We start from the raw sequence: 18,497 nt of genomic DNA, 5'->3' as shown, positions 1-18,497 counted from the left end.
TTTCAGGTAGTTTCCTAGTCAAAAAAATTATTCAGTCATTTGAATGCCTATAGTCCTTATACTTACAATCACTTTTTGCAAGACTTTTCTATTCTGAGATGTCAGTGATTCCTGCTTGAGTAGTGCTTCAGAAGTTAGGGAAACTTCAGAAGAAACCATTTCTTTTACGGAGTTGAATGCTGCATCTATAGTTGCGGCAGTAACTCCAAAAGCCGAGGAGCTGGTAGACAGAAGATCACCTGTCATGACAAAGATGAGCACTATTGTTTAATTGAGTTTCTTTTCACCAGGCAACACACATGCCTTAAGAATCTCATGCTTACTCTAGATCTACTTTCACAAAAAGGGCTTTTAAAAATTATTGCACATGCAGTTAATCAGAAGCACTTACCAACTGAAAAGGCATAAGAGTCTAGAATCTGCCGCTGTTTGCAATAGTTCTCCTTAACAGAGTTCTGCATTTCCCCAAAGAGAGCATTCATGTGCTCTCTAAATGTCTTTTGGGCTTCTGCATTATTTTGCTCAACAGCTTTTTTGCGATCTAGTTTTGCATGCAGACCGGACACATCTTTGGTAGTCTCTTCAACTGTACTAAGTAACTAAAACAAAAAGATAATGCCACTTGTCAGTTAGCATGAATCAGACTACCAAAAAGAAGATCATTGAAACCACATTCAATCTGAACATAGGAGGAACAATTCTAAATGATGGAAGGGTTAGATTTTTGTTGATACCAGAAACTTAAATAATTTAGGAGTGAGCTAAGACTTCTCTTCTTGGAAAAGAGACTTCCAGTTTTTCAGTTGAATAGCCTTTTGCAAGGGGATGTTTTATTTCAGTTCCATGAAACAAAGAACCTAAAGTACCAGTCATCCTAATCACACATTTCTTGCCATGTATCAAAGGCAAAAAGAGTCTACTCTGCAGGTCCTGCCAACACTGCAGACATCGATTAGTCTTATTTATAACCTTTCCACATTGAGCACAGATGTTTAAAGAGCAATACCTGTCTATGATCAGCTGGTTATATCTAGCGGTTGCATCCACACAATACAGGGCCCTGATTGCATAGGACCCCTCTATTTGAGCAGCTCAAAGCATGGACATTAACGTAGTGTCCGTTCCATGGGTGTAGGGTCAGGATAGAGCAGGAATTTGCTCCACATGCCCTCTGATGCATAAATGCTTTACATTTATGGAAAACACGAAAATGTCAGCTTCATAACTAAGAGACATCAACTGCTTGGGCACCTGAGCTTTCAGCAATTTCCTATTAACTACTTAGTCTGACTTGAATTTAAATTTGGCCTTTTGCTGCTATGCATGGCATCAAAAACCTGGCTCTCTAGACCTAAACACCAACACAAAAATAAAATAGACATAAAGGAGTCATGGTATTCTGATCTTATGCAAAGCTAGATCATGATTGCACGAAAGAACATCTGTAATAACAAAGCCCCTTGGGCTAATGTATTTTTCACTCCAAGGTTTAAATTGGCTGGACTAGGAATTGCCTAAAACCATGTTGCATCAAATCATAATTTAGGGTTAATGTCAATATTGCCTGTGTATGGGTAAATTTCATGCAAAACAACTGAGAGCACAAAATGTCACTCAGAGGGCTTTCTAAGCATTGCCTCCACAAGATGGATGGCACAGGTTCCCTTTCATAGGATGCCCTCTCTCTCTTAAGAAGACCCAAATTATACAAGGTTACAAGTGTTTTTCATCAGATATAATTTTAGGTCATTTTTATAGTTTTCTGTGCTGAATTCAGATTTGTGTTTATTTTTTCTCTATCATATGTAATTCTTGCGATGAGGCTAATTGAATAATTAATGCAATAATAATAATAATAATAATAATAATAATAATAATAATAATAATAACTTTATTTTTATACCCCACCTCCATCTCCCCGAAGGGACTCGGGGCGGCTTACACGGGGTCAAGCCCAGATAAAAACAACAACAATGTAAAACACATCAAATGAAGAAGACATGTGCAGTTATAAAATTTAAACATTAACATATAAAGATAAAATATCAAACTTAATAAAACATGATTGAAACACAGAAAAGTTATTAAAAAATGGACTGAGTAAAGTGCACCGTATGAATTTTATAAACACGAGGTAGCTGATAAAGTGCTGTAGATTCGTAAGAGAGCAACTTAGGATGGGAATAGACCCTGTGGCTATATCAAATTAACAAAGCAAGAAAAGTGCAATCGATGAGGAAATGGTCACAGATACAAGGTTTATCATAGACATGTGCAATCCTTATCCAAAGGCCTGTGTGAAGAGCCAAGTTTTCAAACTCTCCCTGAATGCTACCAGGGTGGGGGCTTGCCTAATCTCCCTATGCACTGATATCAATTAGATTCGATTGCATTAGTTATTTGATTAGCCTCATCGCAAAAACTACACATTACAAAAAAAAAAAAAACACACAGATCTGAATTTAGTGCAAAAAACTCTATGAGAATGACCTAAAATTATATCTGATGAAAAATACTTGTTGGCTTGTGGTTAATTAGATTCTATTGATATCAGTGTGTAAATGCATTAATTATTAGATTAGCCTCATCGCAAAAACAACATGTGATAGAGAAAAAAATAAACACAGATCTGAATTCAGCACAAAAAACTCTATAAAATGACCTACAATTATATCTGATGAAAAATACTTGTTGGCAAAATACTTGATGCAAATTGTACAGACTTTACAGTAGTTGGCTGTAATGTACCATTCGTCATATTTTTAAAAGTTGACGTGATGGGGAAAATACATATTTGAAATCAGCATAAAATTAATTTAAACAGTGCTTACTCTCATTTCTGATGATTACAAAAAGTTTGATTTTGTTGGCTTGTGTTACCCTCACATAAACGGATCATATTAATGGCCTCATATTAGCGTAAGTTATAGTCCAGGTACTGGACGCATATTAACCATGCTAATGCTGGGGAAAATCTAGGGAGATAAAATGCACAACCTTGGTAGCGGTGCCATGAAGCTTTTCTTCTGTAGTCTCCAAATTGGATGCCACATACTCTTCTTCAAAAAGACGAACTTTGGTTACTTCCAAGTGCTTCTGTGTGTCCTCCAGTTCCTTTTCTCTGACCTGTAGGTCTGCTTGACACCTTTCCATTTGATCTTTTTGAACTGTGAATAACTCGGTGACCTATATTAAGAATAATCAAAAAGAGTCAATATGTACTATAAAATTGGTATCACTATTAGTTAAGAGTGGTATCAAAAACACATTTTATCATGACACGTAATACTACACTTTCTTTACTTTTCTCAAAAGCTGTGGAAAGGATGAAAACAGTTAACTGAGTTCACTTACCCTTTTCAGATTTTCTTCCATTGCAGCAATTTTATCCACATATTCTGCAATTTGTTCCTCCTGAGCTGTCAGCTTCCCATGAAGAGCACTTAAAAACACACATAGTGAACAGTGAATAAATTAACTTGTTCCCTTCAAAGCAACCAAATGTTTGTTAAGAGCAAAGCAAAAAAATAAATAGCTTATTTTACAATAAGATTTTCTATTTTGTTTCTACCAGATTATGATTAAGTTTGTTTAATCTTTATCTGTAGACAATTTGTGTGCATATGCCTTTAACTTGCCTGTTGATGTATGGCGGCCCTATGAATTTTAGAGGGCTTTTTAAGGCAAGGGATACTCAGAGTCAGTTCCATCAGGTCCTTCCTCTGATATATAACTGTTGGTACTCGGTATTTGTTAGCGAGCTCCCATCAAGCCAGGGCTGACCCACCTTCCAAGATCAGCTGGGATCTGATGCCTTTTGGGTATTTAGACTGTAGACCACAGCTTTCCAAACATTTGTTTGGAAAATTTTATGAAATCCTCACAATTTTGGTGCCAATCCTGTTACTTCAAGCCACCTGATTGCATGATTATAGCAAGTGAGGAGGCCTCATCACAGCCTTACTGCCTTGGGAAGCATGATGGAAGGAGTCAGCAACCCAGGATCATCATCAAAATTTTTTTACTCAACTAGTAAAAAAACTTCAAGGTAAACACAAGCAAACAACAGTTTGGACACTCTTCAAGGACTATATATCAAAGAATAAAGGGAATATGATAATTTAGTCCAACCAAGCCAGAAAAACAATTGCCCCATACATTGTTGGACTGAAGAGGTGGAGCAAAGTCGGAGAAGCAAGTTTAAAGACAATAAATGAACCACAAAGATGACTGGACGTGCACAAATTCCCCCCACCCACAGCCCCTTCCCCTCTTTCATTATCCCCTTCCATCTATCCCCCCCCTTCCCAACCCCTTCCCTCACCCTTTTCTCAATATTTCCTTAATTTTTCCCCCTCATATTTTACCATTTCTGGAAAATATGCATTTTAATCAAAATTATATATACAAAAAGGTGTGCTTTTCCCTCTCCTTTCCAAGTGGTTGGGATGCTCAGATCCCCCTGTTTGGATGCCACCAACTAGTGCCCTTCAATTAGCCATTCATTCACGAGCCTTTTCAGAAAAGGCTGGCTGGTGGAGATGGAGAACAATGAAATTTGCTCAACCATGTTTTCTTCACTCAACTGAGGCTGGATCAACACTGCCAGTTCAAAGCAGATAGACTGGCTTTTATATGGCAGTGTAAAAGGGCCTGAGACTTGGTTTAATGGTGTACTTCAGATTAAGATCCTTGTCTAGGGATATGCCACAATTACTATAAGCTGCCACGTTTTATGGGTATCAAAATACTCACTCATAGTTTTCCAGAGAAATATAGACACCATGTTTCTCTCGTGCTGCAATAAGATCCTTTTTTAAGCGTTCAATCTCTTCTGTATACTCCTGTTAAAATATCAATAGAGCATCTGGATATATCAATTGAGTGACTGCTGAAAAAGCTCCCTTCGGCTTATACTTGAGTGGGGGTCCTGGCCAGCTTATATTTGGTTTGGCTTATACTCGAGTATATACAGTACATTTATTATTTTTCTCTATTTATTATTATTACATTTATTATTTTACTCTGATATTATTAATTTTATTACATTTATTATTTTACTCTACTATTGGAAAGATACGTAAGCACATTTACATTGAAGGTTACAATGATGATTTAATCAGAGTTGGACAAATACATTTAACCTACTGATGCCTCAATTAATGTAATTTTATTTGTATCTATTTTTATTTTTTGAAATATACCAGTAGATGCTGATTTTCCCACCCTCAGCTTATACTTGAGTCAATAGTTTTCCCAGTTTTCTGTGGTAAAATTAGGTGCCTCAGCTTATATTTGGGTCAGCTTATACTCAAGTATAAACAATAACTGAAATGTAGCAAAGATTTAAAAGAAACTTATCCTTGTTAAGATACTCAACCTTGATGAGCGCTCGTTTTGTAAGTTTTTGATTCACTTCAGGCTTGTTCATGATATTCTTGGCTCTATGAGCATATTCAAGAGTGCTCAGAGTTTCCTGTTGCACAAGCGAAAGGAAATTGATCACTGAACATGATTTTATGTGACTGTTTCAATACTGCCATCAAAAAATGCAAGAGTGTTCATCAAAAAGATGCTGCCATCAACATTCACTTTCAAAAGATAGGCCTGCATTTTCATAAGAAAAGGGTACTTGTCAACCCAATCAGTAGTGCCTTAAACTAATTTTAGTGTATCCCACTCTCACCAGCATCGAGAACCACAATGCAACAAAAGAAAATGTAGTGGATAAACAAGAACATTGAAGTTTTCCTGGCTCCTCTGATGTAGTCAAATCACTCCTTGAGGCAAAAGGAGATAGGGGTGCAAAGACAAGAAAAGCTGAGTTTGAATAAAAGACAAAGTTGGAAGCAGCAACCATAGAAAAAGAATCTATGAACTCTCTATTTCTAACTGCCTAGTTTCAGGGTCCTCAGCAATGAAGCATTTGAGGTGGTTGCATTGGTCATCCTCCCCAAAGAGTCTTGGATCTGAGGACAAACCTGAGTTTGCTCTTTAATTAAAAAAAACATTTTTTAAAAAATAGTCTAACCACCTCATTAACCAATACAGTCCTAACCAAAACCCCATCTCTGTTAATTGCCACTGCAATTTACAGGCCTCCAGCCAACCTTTCAGCATTGACTTAAGATTTCTAGCATGCAACCAGCTATGCCATAGTCTGCTTCCACTTAAGGCCTTCAAAAATTGCTAGATTAAGTGAAACTTCGAAGCTAAGGACATATGCTAGTTTGAAAATAAGCATCTCACCTCAAGATTGATTGAAGCAGGGGAAATGGTTGCAATGATGCATGTTTTTGTGCGTCCTCCAAGAGAATCCTGGAGAATTCTGGTGAGCTTGGATTCTCTGTATGGAATATGCGGAGCTCTTTCCACAAGCGCAGTAATGACTCTGCCCAGAGTCAAAAGGGACTGGTTAATATTCCCTGCTTCACGAGCCCTTTTATCAACTGCTCCAGAACGACCAATGTTTTCACTTCCCGCCAGATCAACCTATGAACAAAAAATGTGAGCATCTCAATGAATTGCTATATTCGTTGCAGAAACTGATCAGTTTAGTCTGCCTTTGGCAACTAAAGATTATTTCTTCCAGGTAAGTAGAGTATAGTAACTGTATCTCAGCTAATACAGAACAAAGATTTTTGGTACTGTTCCATTATCTCAAAGGGGGAGTAAGAGAGAGAAGGATAATCCATTTTAGGGGGGAGGGGTTGAAGGAGTAAAACGATTTCCACATTTTCCTGTTACTCCCCCTACCCACGTGGCAGTCGGTGAAACAACTCTCGTTTATGACATGCAACGAGGGGGGATAAAATGGATTTCCTTCTTCAACTCACCCCCCTAAAATGGATAATCCTTCTCTGTCTATGCCCCCTTTTGGAGTCTGCCCAGGTAATGGAACAGTACCAAATATTCTTTTTCAATTCGTAAGTGGAATCCTCTCAGTAAGGAGCAATGATCATAGCAAGGGAAATGTATTAAAAACTAGCTTGGGGACCTCGCAATGCCCGGATTATCTGAAAAGGGCATTGTTTGTTTTTGGATGTTAGGTATTCTCAATTTGGTGTGGGTGGACTACAATTCCCAGAATCGTGGGTCACTTCTCCCTGAACCCTGCCAGTATACAAAGTTGGCCATTTTGGATCTAATACGCCAAGTTTGGTATAGATACGTCATCATCTGGCTTGCAGTACTCTAACTGGATATGAGTGAACTACAGCTCCTAGATTCCAAGGGCAATTATCCCCAACCCCCGCCTGTATTCACAGTTGGCCATGTTGGTTCTGTGTGCCAAATTTGGTCCAGATCCATTTTCGGTTAGGTTGAATACTCTGGATTAGGGTGAACTACAACTCTGATTCCCGGGGCAAATCCCTCCAAACATCTCCAGTATTTTTGTTGGTCATGAGGGTTTTGTGTGCCAAGTTAGTTCCAGGACCATCATTGGTGGGGTCTAGAGGGATTATACATCCCAGTACCTACAACAGCTATAAATCTAGGTAAATCCCCCCAAATCCCTCCAGTAGGCTCTGTTGGACATGGGGGTTCTGTGTGTTAAGTTAGTTCCAGGGCCATTGTTGGTGAGGTCCAGAGTGCTCTTTGGTTGCAGGTGAACTATACATCCCAGTACCCAGAACTCCAAAATATCCAGGCCAATTCCCCTCAAAACCCACCAGTATTCAAATTTGGGCATATCGGTATGCATGGCAAGTTTGGTCCAGATCTATTATTGTTTGGGTTCATAGTGCACTCTGGGTGTAGCTGAACTACAACTCCCATAAATCCCTCCAAAGACCTCCAGTATTTTTGTTGGTCATGAGGGTTTTGTATGCCAAGTTAGTTCCAGGTCCATCATTGGTGGGGTCCAGAGTGCTCTTTGATTACAGGTGAACTATACATCCCTATACCTACAATGGCTATAAATCAAGGTGAATCCCCCCCCCAAAACCTCTCCAGCATTTTTCGTCGGTCATGGGGGTTCTGTGCCAAATGTGGTCCAGGTCCATTGTCAGTGGGGATCACAGTGCTCTGACTTGATGCAGGGTGACCTACAACTTCCATCATGTGAAGCCAATCCCCTGAATTCCTCCAGTATGTGTAGTTGCTGCTCAATTCTGCTCTGTTTGTTATGCAGAATTGAAAAGTATAGTAAAGGGTTAAGGGAGAGGAATTGGGCAGGGTCATGAAAATTCCATACCAATGGTGAGAGTAAAGAACCCTGGGATGGCTGCCTGTGGTAGAGTAAACACATAAAATCTAGAATGAAATTGTCCCCGAATGAAAGCATTCCTTGGGTAGTGGGCCATAGTGTTTGGGAAGGACATTGGCAGGGTTTGGGCTACATGTTCATGGCGATCATTGTAATGTGAAATGCCAGTGGAGGGAGTGCCTTTGGAGGCTTCTCAGCACTTGGAACTACTATATAGCTGTTTGTGGAGGCAGGAGGCTGTATAAGTAGACACTTCTGCCACATACACACATACAGATTTTCACTTTTATTATGTGCATAAATGGCTCTCCAAAGGTTACTGGATTGCAAATGCGGCTCCAAGACCAGTGGTTCTCAACCTGTTGGTCTCCAGATGTTTTTGCCTTCAACTCCAAGAAATTCTAACAGCTGGTAAACTGGCTGGGATTTCTGGGAGTTGTGGGACAAAACACTGGGGACCCACAGGTTGAGAACCACTGTCCTAGTCCATTCCATATTCTCATCTATTAATACTATCCATAATTTTCACTTATATGATCTTACACAATGATACTCACCAAGTTTAGTTTCCCAATTTTAACAAGCTCTTCTCCATCTATTGTTGTCTCTTTCATGTGTAATGTGACAGAGAAGACTGAATGAGATCGACTGTAGAAAATATGTTAACAATTTTAGTGAACATTTTAAAACATTTAAAAACTTACTAACATTTATTTGTATCTGCCCAATTCACAAAAAAACTTCAATTTAGTGTGGAATTCCTGCTTTTAATTCTCTACCACATGTTTAAAAGGAAAATCAGTTGAAATTTTAAAATTACAAAATTAAGGTTTCTAATGAAAAGTATCAATTTCTCAGTCTTTTTCACACAAAATATGGTGTGGAGAATATACAATGTTTCCAGCCCTTCAAACACTGGAGGACTAGAAAGGAGACTTTGCTAAAGTGCTCCCTCTGTTGGTCAGGCAGTTATTTCTTAGTTCCTACAAGTAAGCAAATTAGTGCTCATATCTGCCATCTATAGCAGGATTGAAATCCAGCTTCAAATCACTAGACTACATTTAGGTAAAAACAGAATAAAGATGTACAAGATAGTTCTGCAGGTCTCATAAATATAAACAGGCTATAATTGTATAAGTATTAGTTATACATTAACAATCATCCAATGCAATTCTATAGTCAGTTTCAACTGGAAATTGATGGAGTCGTGCTGGAAGAGCTAGAAATTCATAGAAAAATGTCTTCTCATGCTAAAAAAGAGCAATTTTAAAATTTGTGTCTTTCCACTTTCACAAGTGTCCCTGTATTCTTCATTCCCGAAAATGTTGAGGGATGACTATATTTTGCACCAATAGCAATAGAAACATATTTTCCAAACAATTCAAACTTCAATCTTTGTCTAGGAGCAAGCTAAACAGAATACTCCAGAGCTTTCTTTTAAATACGCGTACATAGGATTGCTCTATCAGAGGAGCTCTGATGTTCTATACGGAATAGAACAACTTCATCCAGATGGTGTGGACTACACCATCATCATTCTTGGCTAATTGTCTTGCTAGTTACTTCTGATGGGAAGTATAGTTCAAAACATCTGTAAAATGTTGATTTGGGGTAGGCTGGTTTATAGTTCATTAACATACTGCGATCTCTCCTTCTGGAAGATATTTTTCTTGTTATAAAAAACAATAGCATGGAAAGGAAAGAGATAAAACTATTTCTTACCTAGAGTACTGGTTCATATAAGTAGCTGCAGTCTTTCTTTTTGCTGCTCCCCTTTCTAAGATTTCATAGACTTCATCCTTGTTATGCACAGTTATTTCTTCCAAACCCTTGATTATCACACCTCTCTATAATAATAAAATACAAAGTTCTGTATTCCATGTATAGTCTTTAAGGAGAAACAATTGGGATTTTTTTTACCTTATTACGTGGATCATCAAACATTTGTAGCTTTTCGCCAACATCTGGTGATTGATTCAGAAGATCAAATAGCTCTTCGTTGTATATCTCCAGTAAAGACACTTTAACAGAAAATTCTGTACCATTCTCTGCAAGCTTCTCAAATATTTGATGAAGTGTACGAGGAATAACACCTGCAAGAGGATCCTACAATAGGAATACACAAAAACAACAGGCATTTTTAGTATCAAGAAATTTAATTTTAGAAGGCTAGCAAGGCAAGTTTTCTAAAGAAGGCTTTCAAGACACAAACATCACTGATAAACGTACTTTTTTGTTTTTTGCTAATATACTGAGATCTAGTCTACAGCTTTCTAAACAATAAACTATATTAAACCCACTTGTAAAGAATACATGTACAAGGAGTTGTTGTATATGTATAGGTTGACGGCAAGATTTAGAGACAAAATATTGGATTTTTGTACAACCGGTGGATAGGTTAAAGATCAATTCGTGGAGAAGGAAAAATGCCTGCTACTGCTGGCCTCCACAATTTTTGCAGGTGAACTATACCTATATCCCAGTAAGTACAATGGCTATAAATCAAGGTGAATTCCCCCCAAATACCTCCAGTATTTTCCTTTGGTCATGGGAGTCCTGTGAACTACAACTTCCTTCCCGTGGAGAGTTCCCCAAACCCCTCCAGTATGTTCAGTTGCTGATCAATTCATCTGTTTGCTGTATGCCGTAGGAAATGGTAAGAAAGGGATATGGGAGAGGCAGTGGGCGGGGTCATGCAATTTCCACACCAACTGAGAGAGAAAGGAACATTGGGATGCCTGTTGTGGTAGAGGAAACATTTCAAATCTAGGATGAAATTGTTCCTGAATGAAAGCATTCCTTGTGTGGTGAGCCGTAGTGTTTGGGGAGACACTGGCAAGGTTTGGGCTACATATTCATGGTGCCCGCTATAACCTGAAATGCTAGTGGAGGGAGTGCCGTTGTAGGCTTCTCTGCATTTGGAACTATAGCCTCTTTGTGGAGGCAGCAGGCTGTCTGTGTAAAGTGGACACCTCTGCCACATACACACTTTTCACTTTTATTATATATGTGTGCGTGTGTGTATGTATGTGTATATGTATATATATATATATATGTGTGTGTGTGTGTGTATGTATATTTATATATATGGCTGGAGCTACATTTAATATGTACCTGTTCCAACTGACAAACAAATTAAACTTAATAACAAACCTAGAGCCTATCTTGTTTACAACTTGGGGACTGCCTATATTGACCTGGGGATAAACTGACCCAGGTATTTCAGTTTGATTTTTTGATTAATAATTCTATATTTAAACATGAGTATTATATATACAGTAGAGTCTCACTTATCCAAGGTTCTGGGTTATCCAAGCCATTTTGGTAGTCAATGTTTTCAATATATCGTGATATTTTGGTGCTAAATTCGTAAATACAGTAATTACAACATAACATCACTTTGGATTGAACTACTTTTTCAGTCAAATTTGTTGTATAACATGTTTTGGTGCTTAATTTGTAAAATCATAACCTAATTTGATGTTTAATAGGCTTTTCCTTAATCCCTCCTTATTATCCAAGATATTCGCTTATCCAAGCTTCTGCCGGCCCATTTAGGGTAAGTGAGACTCTACTGTATTTATACATGAGGTCAACTTATATATAGGTTAAGGCCAGGTTTGGAGCCAAAATTACAGGTTTTGATATGACCCTTGGATAAGTGGGGTAGGGGAAGCATCAATGCTAATTCAGGAGCCAGATGCCCCTGCCATGCCGCCACCACTTCCTTGCTCAGGCATTGAAAAAGGCCAGAAGTGGCATCACAGCAGAGAGTTGAGGTAGTCAGCGCTTCTTTTGGTTTCTGAACTAAGCTCTTGCCATTTGCCATTCTATTTAGAGAAGATTACCTTTTTTTGGAAGAGTTAAGGTACAGTTCTAACAATGACCCGTAAATAAATAGACCCAGTTTTTTAAATTTTAAATTTCTAGAATTATGCATGAGTATATACAGTGCTCCTTTGCATACAGCAGCCTGCAGTAAGCTGCTTCAACCAAACCAGCCAACATGACTTCTGGAAGTTTTAGTCTAGAATGTCTCTAGGTACCAGGATGTGGAAGAATGGTGCACTGTCATTTTTCATAGCTCACGTTGAAATGCATAAAACATATTTTACCTCTTCCCATGTAAATTCTTCATTAGGGGATCTTTCTCCTTCCATAGTGAAGGTCTTTCCTGTACCAGTTTGACCATAACTGCAAAAACAAAAATGGAATGTTAGCTTCAAGAATATATTTTGGATGCAGAAGAAGAAATAAAACACAATACTCACGCAAATACAGTACAGTTATAGCCCATAAGCACTTCATCCAAGATGGGACAGATGACACTGCGGTACACGTCAATTTGTTTGGCTTGAGCCCCAAAAACCTATTATGTAAGTTACAAGAGATAAATACCATATTTTAAAGTTGGTATGAAACAGGAAATCGGCTCTAATTGCCACATAATCACTTCCAGATCATTAGAGCATTCTGACAAACCATCTCCCATTCTACAAATTGTCTACATCAATCTATTTAACAACCTGAGACTGAATATATGAACAATTTAGAATTAGCTTATACTAATGAAAAAAAACAGCATTTAAAGCTTCCTTTGATCTATGTTAATACCAAGTAAATGTATATGCCAAAAAATCCATGATATGAATATAGTCAACTTCATACTAGAAGAAGTTCTCAAATGGGCATTTTTATTCAATTATCTCAATTTCAGAAATTGTCAAAAGCTTTTACAACTAAAATACAAATAATAATCAGCTAATGGAGTCCCGATGGCAAAGTGTGTTAAAACACTGAGCTGCTGAATTTGCAGACCGAAAGGTCCCAGGTTTAAACCCTGGGAGCAGCGTGAGCAGCTGCTGTTAGCTCCAGCTTCTGCCAACTTAGCAGTTCGAAAACATGCCAATGTGAGTAGATCAATAGGTACCGCTCCAGCGGGAAGGTAACGGTGCTCCATGCAGTCATGCCGGCCACATGACCTTGGAGGTGTCTACGGACAACGCCGGCTCTTCAGCTTAGAAATGGAGATGAGCACCAACCCCCAGAGTCAGACATGAGTGGACTAAATGTCTGGGGAAAACCTTTACCTTTACCTAATGCTTTATTATCATAAGTTAAAATCCTGTTGGGAGGTAGGCAGGGAGAACGTCATCTGGGAAACTGCAGCAGGTTAGAAACTAGTGTAATAATAATAATTTTATTTCTTACCCACCTCTCCACATGACTTGAGGCTGGTTACAAAACAATAATGTGTCTTCTGATGGGTAAACAACCTACTGTTTGTCCAAGGTTCACATCTTCAAAGACCCAGGCAGATGTCTTTACCAGTAAATGCTAACAGACTCTTTTAAATGGAAATGCCAGGGTTTGAACTCAGAACCTTGCAAGCAAAGCATTTCTTCTACCAATGAGCTATGATACTTCTCCTAAACTATATGAACTCTTAAGGTCACTAGTAGAAAGACTCCTACCATGTCAAAGGTATATGTCTTCCTTGAAGTTTTATCATTCACACTTCCAGCGCGAACAGTAATTTCTTTCCTTGCATGTTCACACTCTACTACAGAGTAGGAATTTGATTTTCGTTCAGATGTATTAAAGGGCCTGAAGAAACAGAGAGAACACGTCTTTTCTTTGTAACAACAGGATCAGCTGTCATTCACCACAATGCTGTTGTCCACCTTTAACACTATTACTGAGAACTCCATAGCATAAGATTCATAGAAATGTACTGAAGATACTTTCCCAAAACACTCCAGCTTCAATAGTGCACACAGAATCCAAACACTGCAGAAAAAGACTTTTTGGAAACATCAGCTTCCCCCTCCCACTACCACTTTCATTGCCTTCTAAAACCAAAACGATATAATCCTTCCAAAAATACAATGACAAGCATAACAATGCTTTCATAGAGCATCACCTTAATCCCAGGCAAATCTTGAATTTAAATGCCCACAACATTTTTGTAAAATTGTGAACTTGAAAATGTAATTGCATATAGTTTTACATTGTCTATATCAATGGTTCCCAACCTTTAGTCCTCCTGGTGCTTTGCACTTCAGCTTCCACAATTCCTAACAGCTGGTAAGCTGCCTTGGATTTCTGGGAGTTGAAATCCAAAACACCTGGAAGACCAAAGGTTGAGAACCACTGGTCTGTAAGGATCCAATTTAACATACTGTAAGCATTTGTCCTAAGAAGTACACCACAATCACATTATAAATGAACAATTGCCAGAAACAAATTCCATTTGTTCCTTACTGTACGAGTGAGTGTTTCATATTATTACTCAAACATGGGTATCCTTTCCTCAGAAAATCTTCAAAAGATTTCACTCCACTATTCCTTTCCAACAAAAAAAGCTAAACGTGGTTTTATCTTTTATTACGTATTCTGTTATTTTGATATTCATGTTTTATTATGTATTTACTATTATGAAACTATTAAGAAAACTTATATTTAATATGGATAACATTGCATTATTTGATTTCTCTATCATGTTTTGTTGAAACAAGCAAGAAAGTCTGAATTAGAACTTTAAAAAATGTCTTTCCCAGGTTCTGGTTAAGCCATACCTGAAACAGAGTGCTATTCTAATTTTAAAAAAATCTTTCCACCTGGAAAGCAAGGTTTCAAAGACTCGTGTACTAGGAGGTAATCTAAGGATACAAGTGGAGCTAGGATAGGGAAAGTACAAGAGTGGGAAACAACTTCAGCAGTTCGTCACACAGTATGAAGTAGATGAGTCAAAATAAAATGATTGCTGATTATGCTTGTTAAAGATGTTATAAAATGCAGAATATCACAACTGTCAAATGATCACTTGCTGTTTTAGTTGTGTAACACTCTCCTGTAAATTCCTCAAGAGTATTGAGGAGTGTTGAGGTGGAAACAGTACAGCTCTCCCAATATTGTTGAATCATAACTCCCAACAGCCCTGGCCAGCATAACTAATGTAGAGGAACACTGTGCACTGCAACCTCATTACATCTGAAGGTTGAAGCAGTCAAACCCCTGATCTAAAGACAGGCTATTATCGTTTTTGTTTAGAGAATATTACAGCTGGGTTTCTTTGGTTTTACATAATGTACCATCTGATTTTTACAAGCCTGTCATTTATAAAACCAATCTATAGATAAAGATAAAAGTAGTGGGGTTGCATATAAAGGAGAGGGAAAAAACAAATTTTGTATAATTGCAATGCCCTTGTGAAATAAATCATGACTTGATGGCCTTTTATTACTAAGAGTACTTGAGAGGTTTAGAAGAGGAGCAAAAGAAATAATGGAAGAGAAGGTACCACAAATAGACATGGATTGACTTGGCTTTATTTTAAGTAGGTAAGGCAACAATCCCAATGGCCCAGAACTACTATTGGACCAAACCACAGACCAAAAGCTTCTTAAAGATTCCAAGAAACCAGCAGGTACCAGTAATCAACCTAAAATTATTTGCCTTTTAAAATCTTGTGGTTTCTGCTTTCCAATGGTTATGTTGTGACTTTGTTTTGATGACCTTTCTCCTGAAAAGGTTTTATTTTTGCATTGCTATTTTTTATCATAGCATTTTAGCAATGTATTTTATTTCGGTTTGCAAGCAGAAGTAAAACTATGTCAGTAGGTTATCATATAAAGGCAATAAATCTGATCTGCATGTATAAAAGTGTATTAACCTTCAGGAATTTTTTTACAGCACAAATCATTTTAATTCAGTACTTGAAATCCAATAGTGCAGAGAACTATGTCTAAATCAGGTTGAATAGGATTACAGTCTTAAATGATCATCAAATTGACTTCTTTCACACAAGAGCTATCTGAATTACAACTTTCCTCCTTTTGAGAATGATGGCTTGCTTTTTCTCTCCTTTTGGGTATTTAAAAACCCTCAGACTAACAATGGGTTGCCATGGAAACAAGAATCTAGAGTATTATGGACCATCAACAGTCTTTTGTTATTGTAAAATGCTGCTTGCCAGCTAACCATTCAAGCCACAGGAATTGGGACAGGAAAAGCATAGTCTGAGAAAATGGACACTGATCCAGGAATCATATGATGTGTATTTAAAAACTTTGCAAAACTTCTATACACAAATGTTTGCAAGTCCTTTAGAATGAATGCACTTAGGCATTGCAAGTTCCATTGCCTAGGACTGAGTTGGACATTTCTTCTACAGTCACCTTCTTGACTTTAGCAATGATAGGTTTCTCTTTGTCATATAGGTTGACACCCCTTATCCAAAAATCCAAAATAGGTGCTTGGTTTAGTGAACACTTTTTCTCTCTGATGGTTCAGCGTATACAAGCTTTATTACATTATACAATTGCCTCCAAGCTATGTGTTTGAGGTATTTATGAAACAAAATTGAACTCCATGCTTTGATCTGGGTCCCATCTCCAAGAAATCTTATGCAAATACAAATATTCATAAATACAAAGTCCAGAACTCTTCCGGTCCCAAGCATTTTGGATGAGGGTATAAACTATTATTTTGTTCTGAAATCACAGTATGTCCTTTCCTGACAACTTTTTCTTTCATTTACAACTCTTCTCCATGTCCTCCCATCTCTTCTCAGCATGGACATTTCATTAAAGTGGAGTCTCAACCTCTTCACAAAGGCTATGCCCACATGCAGAATTATGCTTTGTAATAAAATTGTGAAAAAAGTTATGTTCCTGGTTTTGAAAGTGTTATTTCCTGTTTAATTATGCATTATTTAATGCAGTATTACATTATATGTCTCTACATTGCCATGCAAAGCACATCTATATCATCACTGTAAAGCCTTAACTGCATTATCTGTCTCTGCACTGCCATGCAATACACTTCCAACTGCATTTTCTCATCAGTATAGTCTCACTGCATTGTCTCTCTCCTCTGCCATGCAATTAACTTTGAACTGCATTGTAACATCAGGGTAAAGTCTTAACTACATTATGCCTCTACCCTACAATGCAATGCACTTCAAATGTGCATTCCCCAATGTTGCATCTTAGTGCTTTATATGCATCTCCACTGCCATGCAATACACTTCCAACTGCATTTTCTTGTCAGTAGAGTCTCGCTGCCTTATCTCTCTCCACTGCCATGCAATTAACTTTGAACTGCATTATATCATAAGTGTAGAGACTTAACAGCATTATAGGTCTTTATACTGCCACGCAATACACTTTGAACTGCATTATCTCATCAGTGTCACTGCATTACCATGTGTCAGTAGAATCTAACCAGGTTATCACATTGAGAAATTTCCCAGTTGTAGGACACTTCAGACACTTTTCCAGCATGGAGAGGCACTGAACTCATCACATGAGTTAAACTACTTCTGGCAGTCATGCATAGCCTGCAATAGAGGAATTTCCCCCTGGTAGGACCCTTCAGCCTCTCAGAGCTCCTACCTCTTATCACACATTACTCCCATGTTTACAACTGAAAAACAGATGGAATGGGAACCACCAAAACAGCCTAACCTGCAGCAGTCTCTTGTGTCCTATGGGGCTTGACGCAGAACCATAGAAACCTATGGAAAGCAATGGTTTTAACCTGGAGCACTCTCTCTTGTGTCCTATGGGGTTGTCCTATGTACTGCCAGTTCTTAAGTGTACAGTGCGAGTGTGATAGGGAGGCCTTACCTGCACCTGACCACCACCTGAATGTTCTTGCCCTTTTCCTCCTTCTTCCCGCCGCCCTGAGAAGTCATCCTGAGGCCTACCGCGCGCGGAGAGCGGGGGGGGGGGAAGAAAAAAAAGCTCCGGCTCCTTCCTAAAGTGACTTAGAGGAGACAGCAATGCCGCGGAAGGAAAAAATAACACGCTCCGGCTCCTTCCTGAAGCACCCAAAACAGACGCGCCTCAATCCCAGACACCAACGTCCTCGCCTCCTTCCTCTCCCTATTTGAACAGCTCGCGCTCCCCGTCTCAGCCAATCAGCGGAATGCCTGCAAGCCGCGCGCGGGGCACCATGGGACTTCCCTTTCGTTTTTCCTCTTCGTGTACCTGCGTTGGCGATAGTTCGAGCTGGTGACGTAGAAGGCTGGAACATAGACTGCAAATCAGTAAAAACAAATAGACGTACATGTTTCAAGTTCGAGGAGGGCGCTTCCTGGTTACTTCATCTGCTTTTTTTTTAAGCCTCAGCGTACAGTATTTAAAAAGCAACAAAGGCTGAAGTATGTTTTAGAAGGCTTTCATAGCCAGAATCACTGGGTTACTGTGAGCTTTCCGGGCTGTGTGGCCATGTTCCAAACGCATTCTCTCCTGACGTTTCGCCCACATTTGTGGCAGGCATC

General features: G+C 38.5%; 1 protein-coding gene across 1 annotated transcript in view; it reads right to left on the bottom strand.

Annotated features, from left to right (window-relative positions):
• The window catches only part of kif11 (kinesin family member 11), a 28,503-nt gene extending 10,382 nt beyond the window's left edge, over window positions 1-18,121 (bottom strand). Inside the window, exons 1-14 of the mRNA XM_008115338.3 lie at window positions 17,842-18,121; window positions 13,684-13,816; window positions 12,481-12,578; window positions 12,325-12,403; window positions 10,130-10,315; window positions 9,932-10,056; window positions 8,767-8,857; window positions 6,250-6,492; window positions 5,381-5,476; window positions 4,756-4,844; window positions 3,355-3,442; window positions 2,998-3,186; window positions 392-599; window positions 67-239 (exon numbers count right to left, since the gene is read on the bottom strand). Coding sequence (XP_008113545.1) covers window positions 67-239; window positions 392-599; window positions 2,998-3,186; window positions 3,355-3,442; window positions 4,756-4,844; window positions 5,381-5,476; window positions 6,250-6,492; window positions 8,767-8,857; window positions 9,932-10,056; window positions 10,130-10,315; window positions 12,325-12,403; window positions 12,481-12,578; window positions 13,684-13,816; window positions 17,842-17,909 — 1,866 coding nt within the window. The 5' untranslated portion in view covers window positions 17,910-18,121. The remainder of the gene's footprint in view (window positions 1-66; window positions 240-391; window positions 600-2,997; window positions 3,187-3,354; window positions 3,443-4,755; window positions 4,845-5,380; window positions 5,477-6,249; window positions 6,493-8,766; window positions 8,858-9,931; window positions 10,057-10,129; window positions 10,316-12,324; window positions 12,404-12,480; window positions 12,579-13,683; window positions 13,817-17,841) is intronic.
• Window positions 18,122-18,497: the final 376 nt, after the last annotated feature.

Source organism: Anolis carolinensis, chromosome 3 (genome assembly GCF_035594765.1).
Source record: "Anolis carolinensis isolate JA03-04 chromosome 3, rAnoCar3.1.pri, whole genome shotgun sequence".
Taxonomy (NCBI): Eukaryota; Metazoa; Chordata; class Lepidosauria; order Squamata; family Dactyloidae; genus Anolis; species Anolis carolinensis.
The sequence above is the reverse complement of the archived record's forward strand: the minus strand, read 5'-3'. Positions and strand labels throughout refer to the sequence as shown.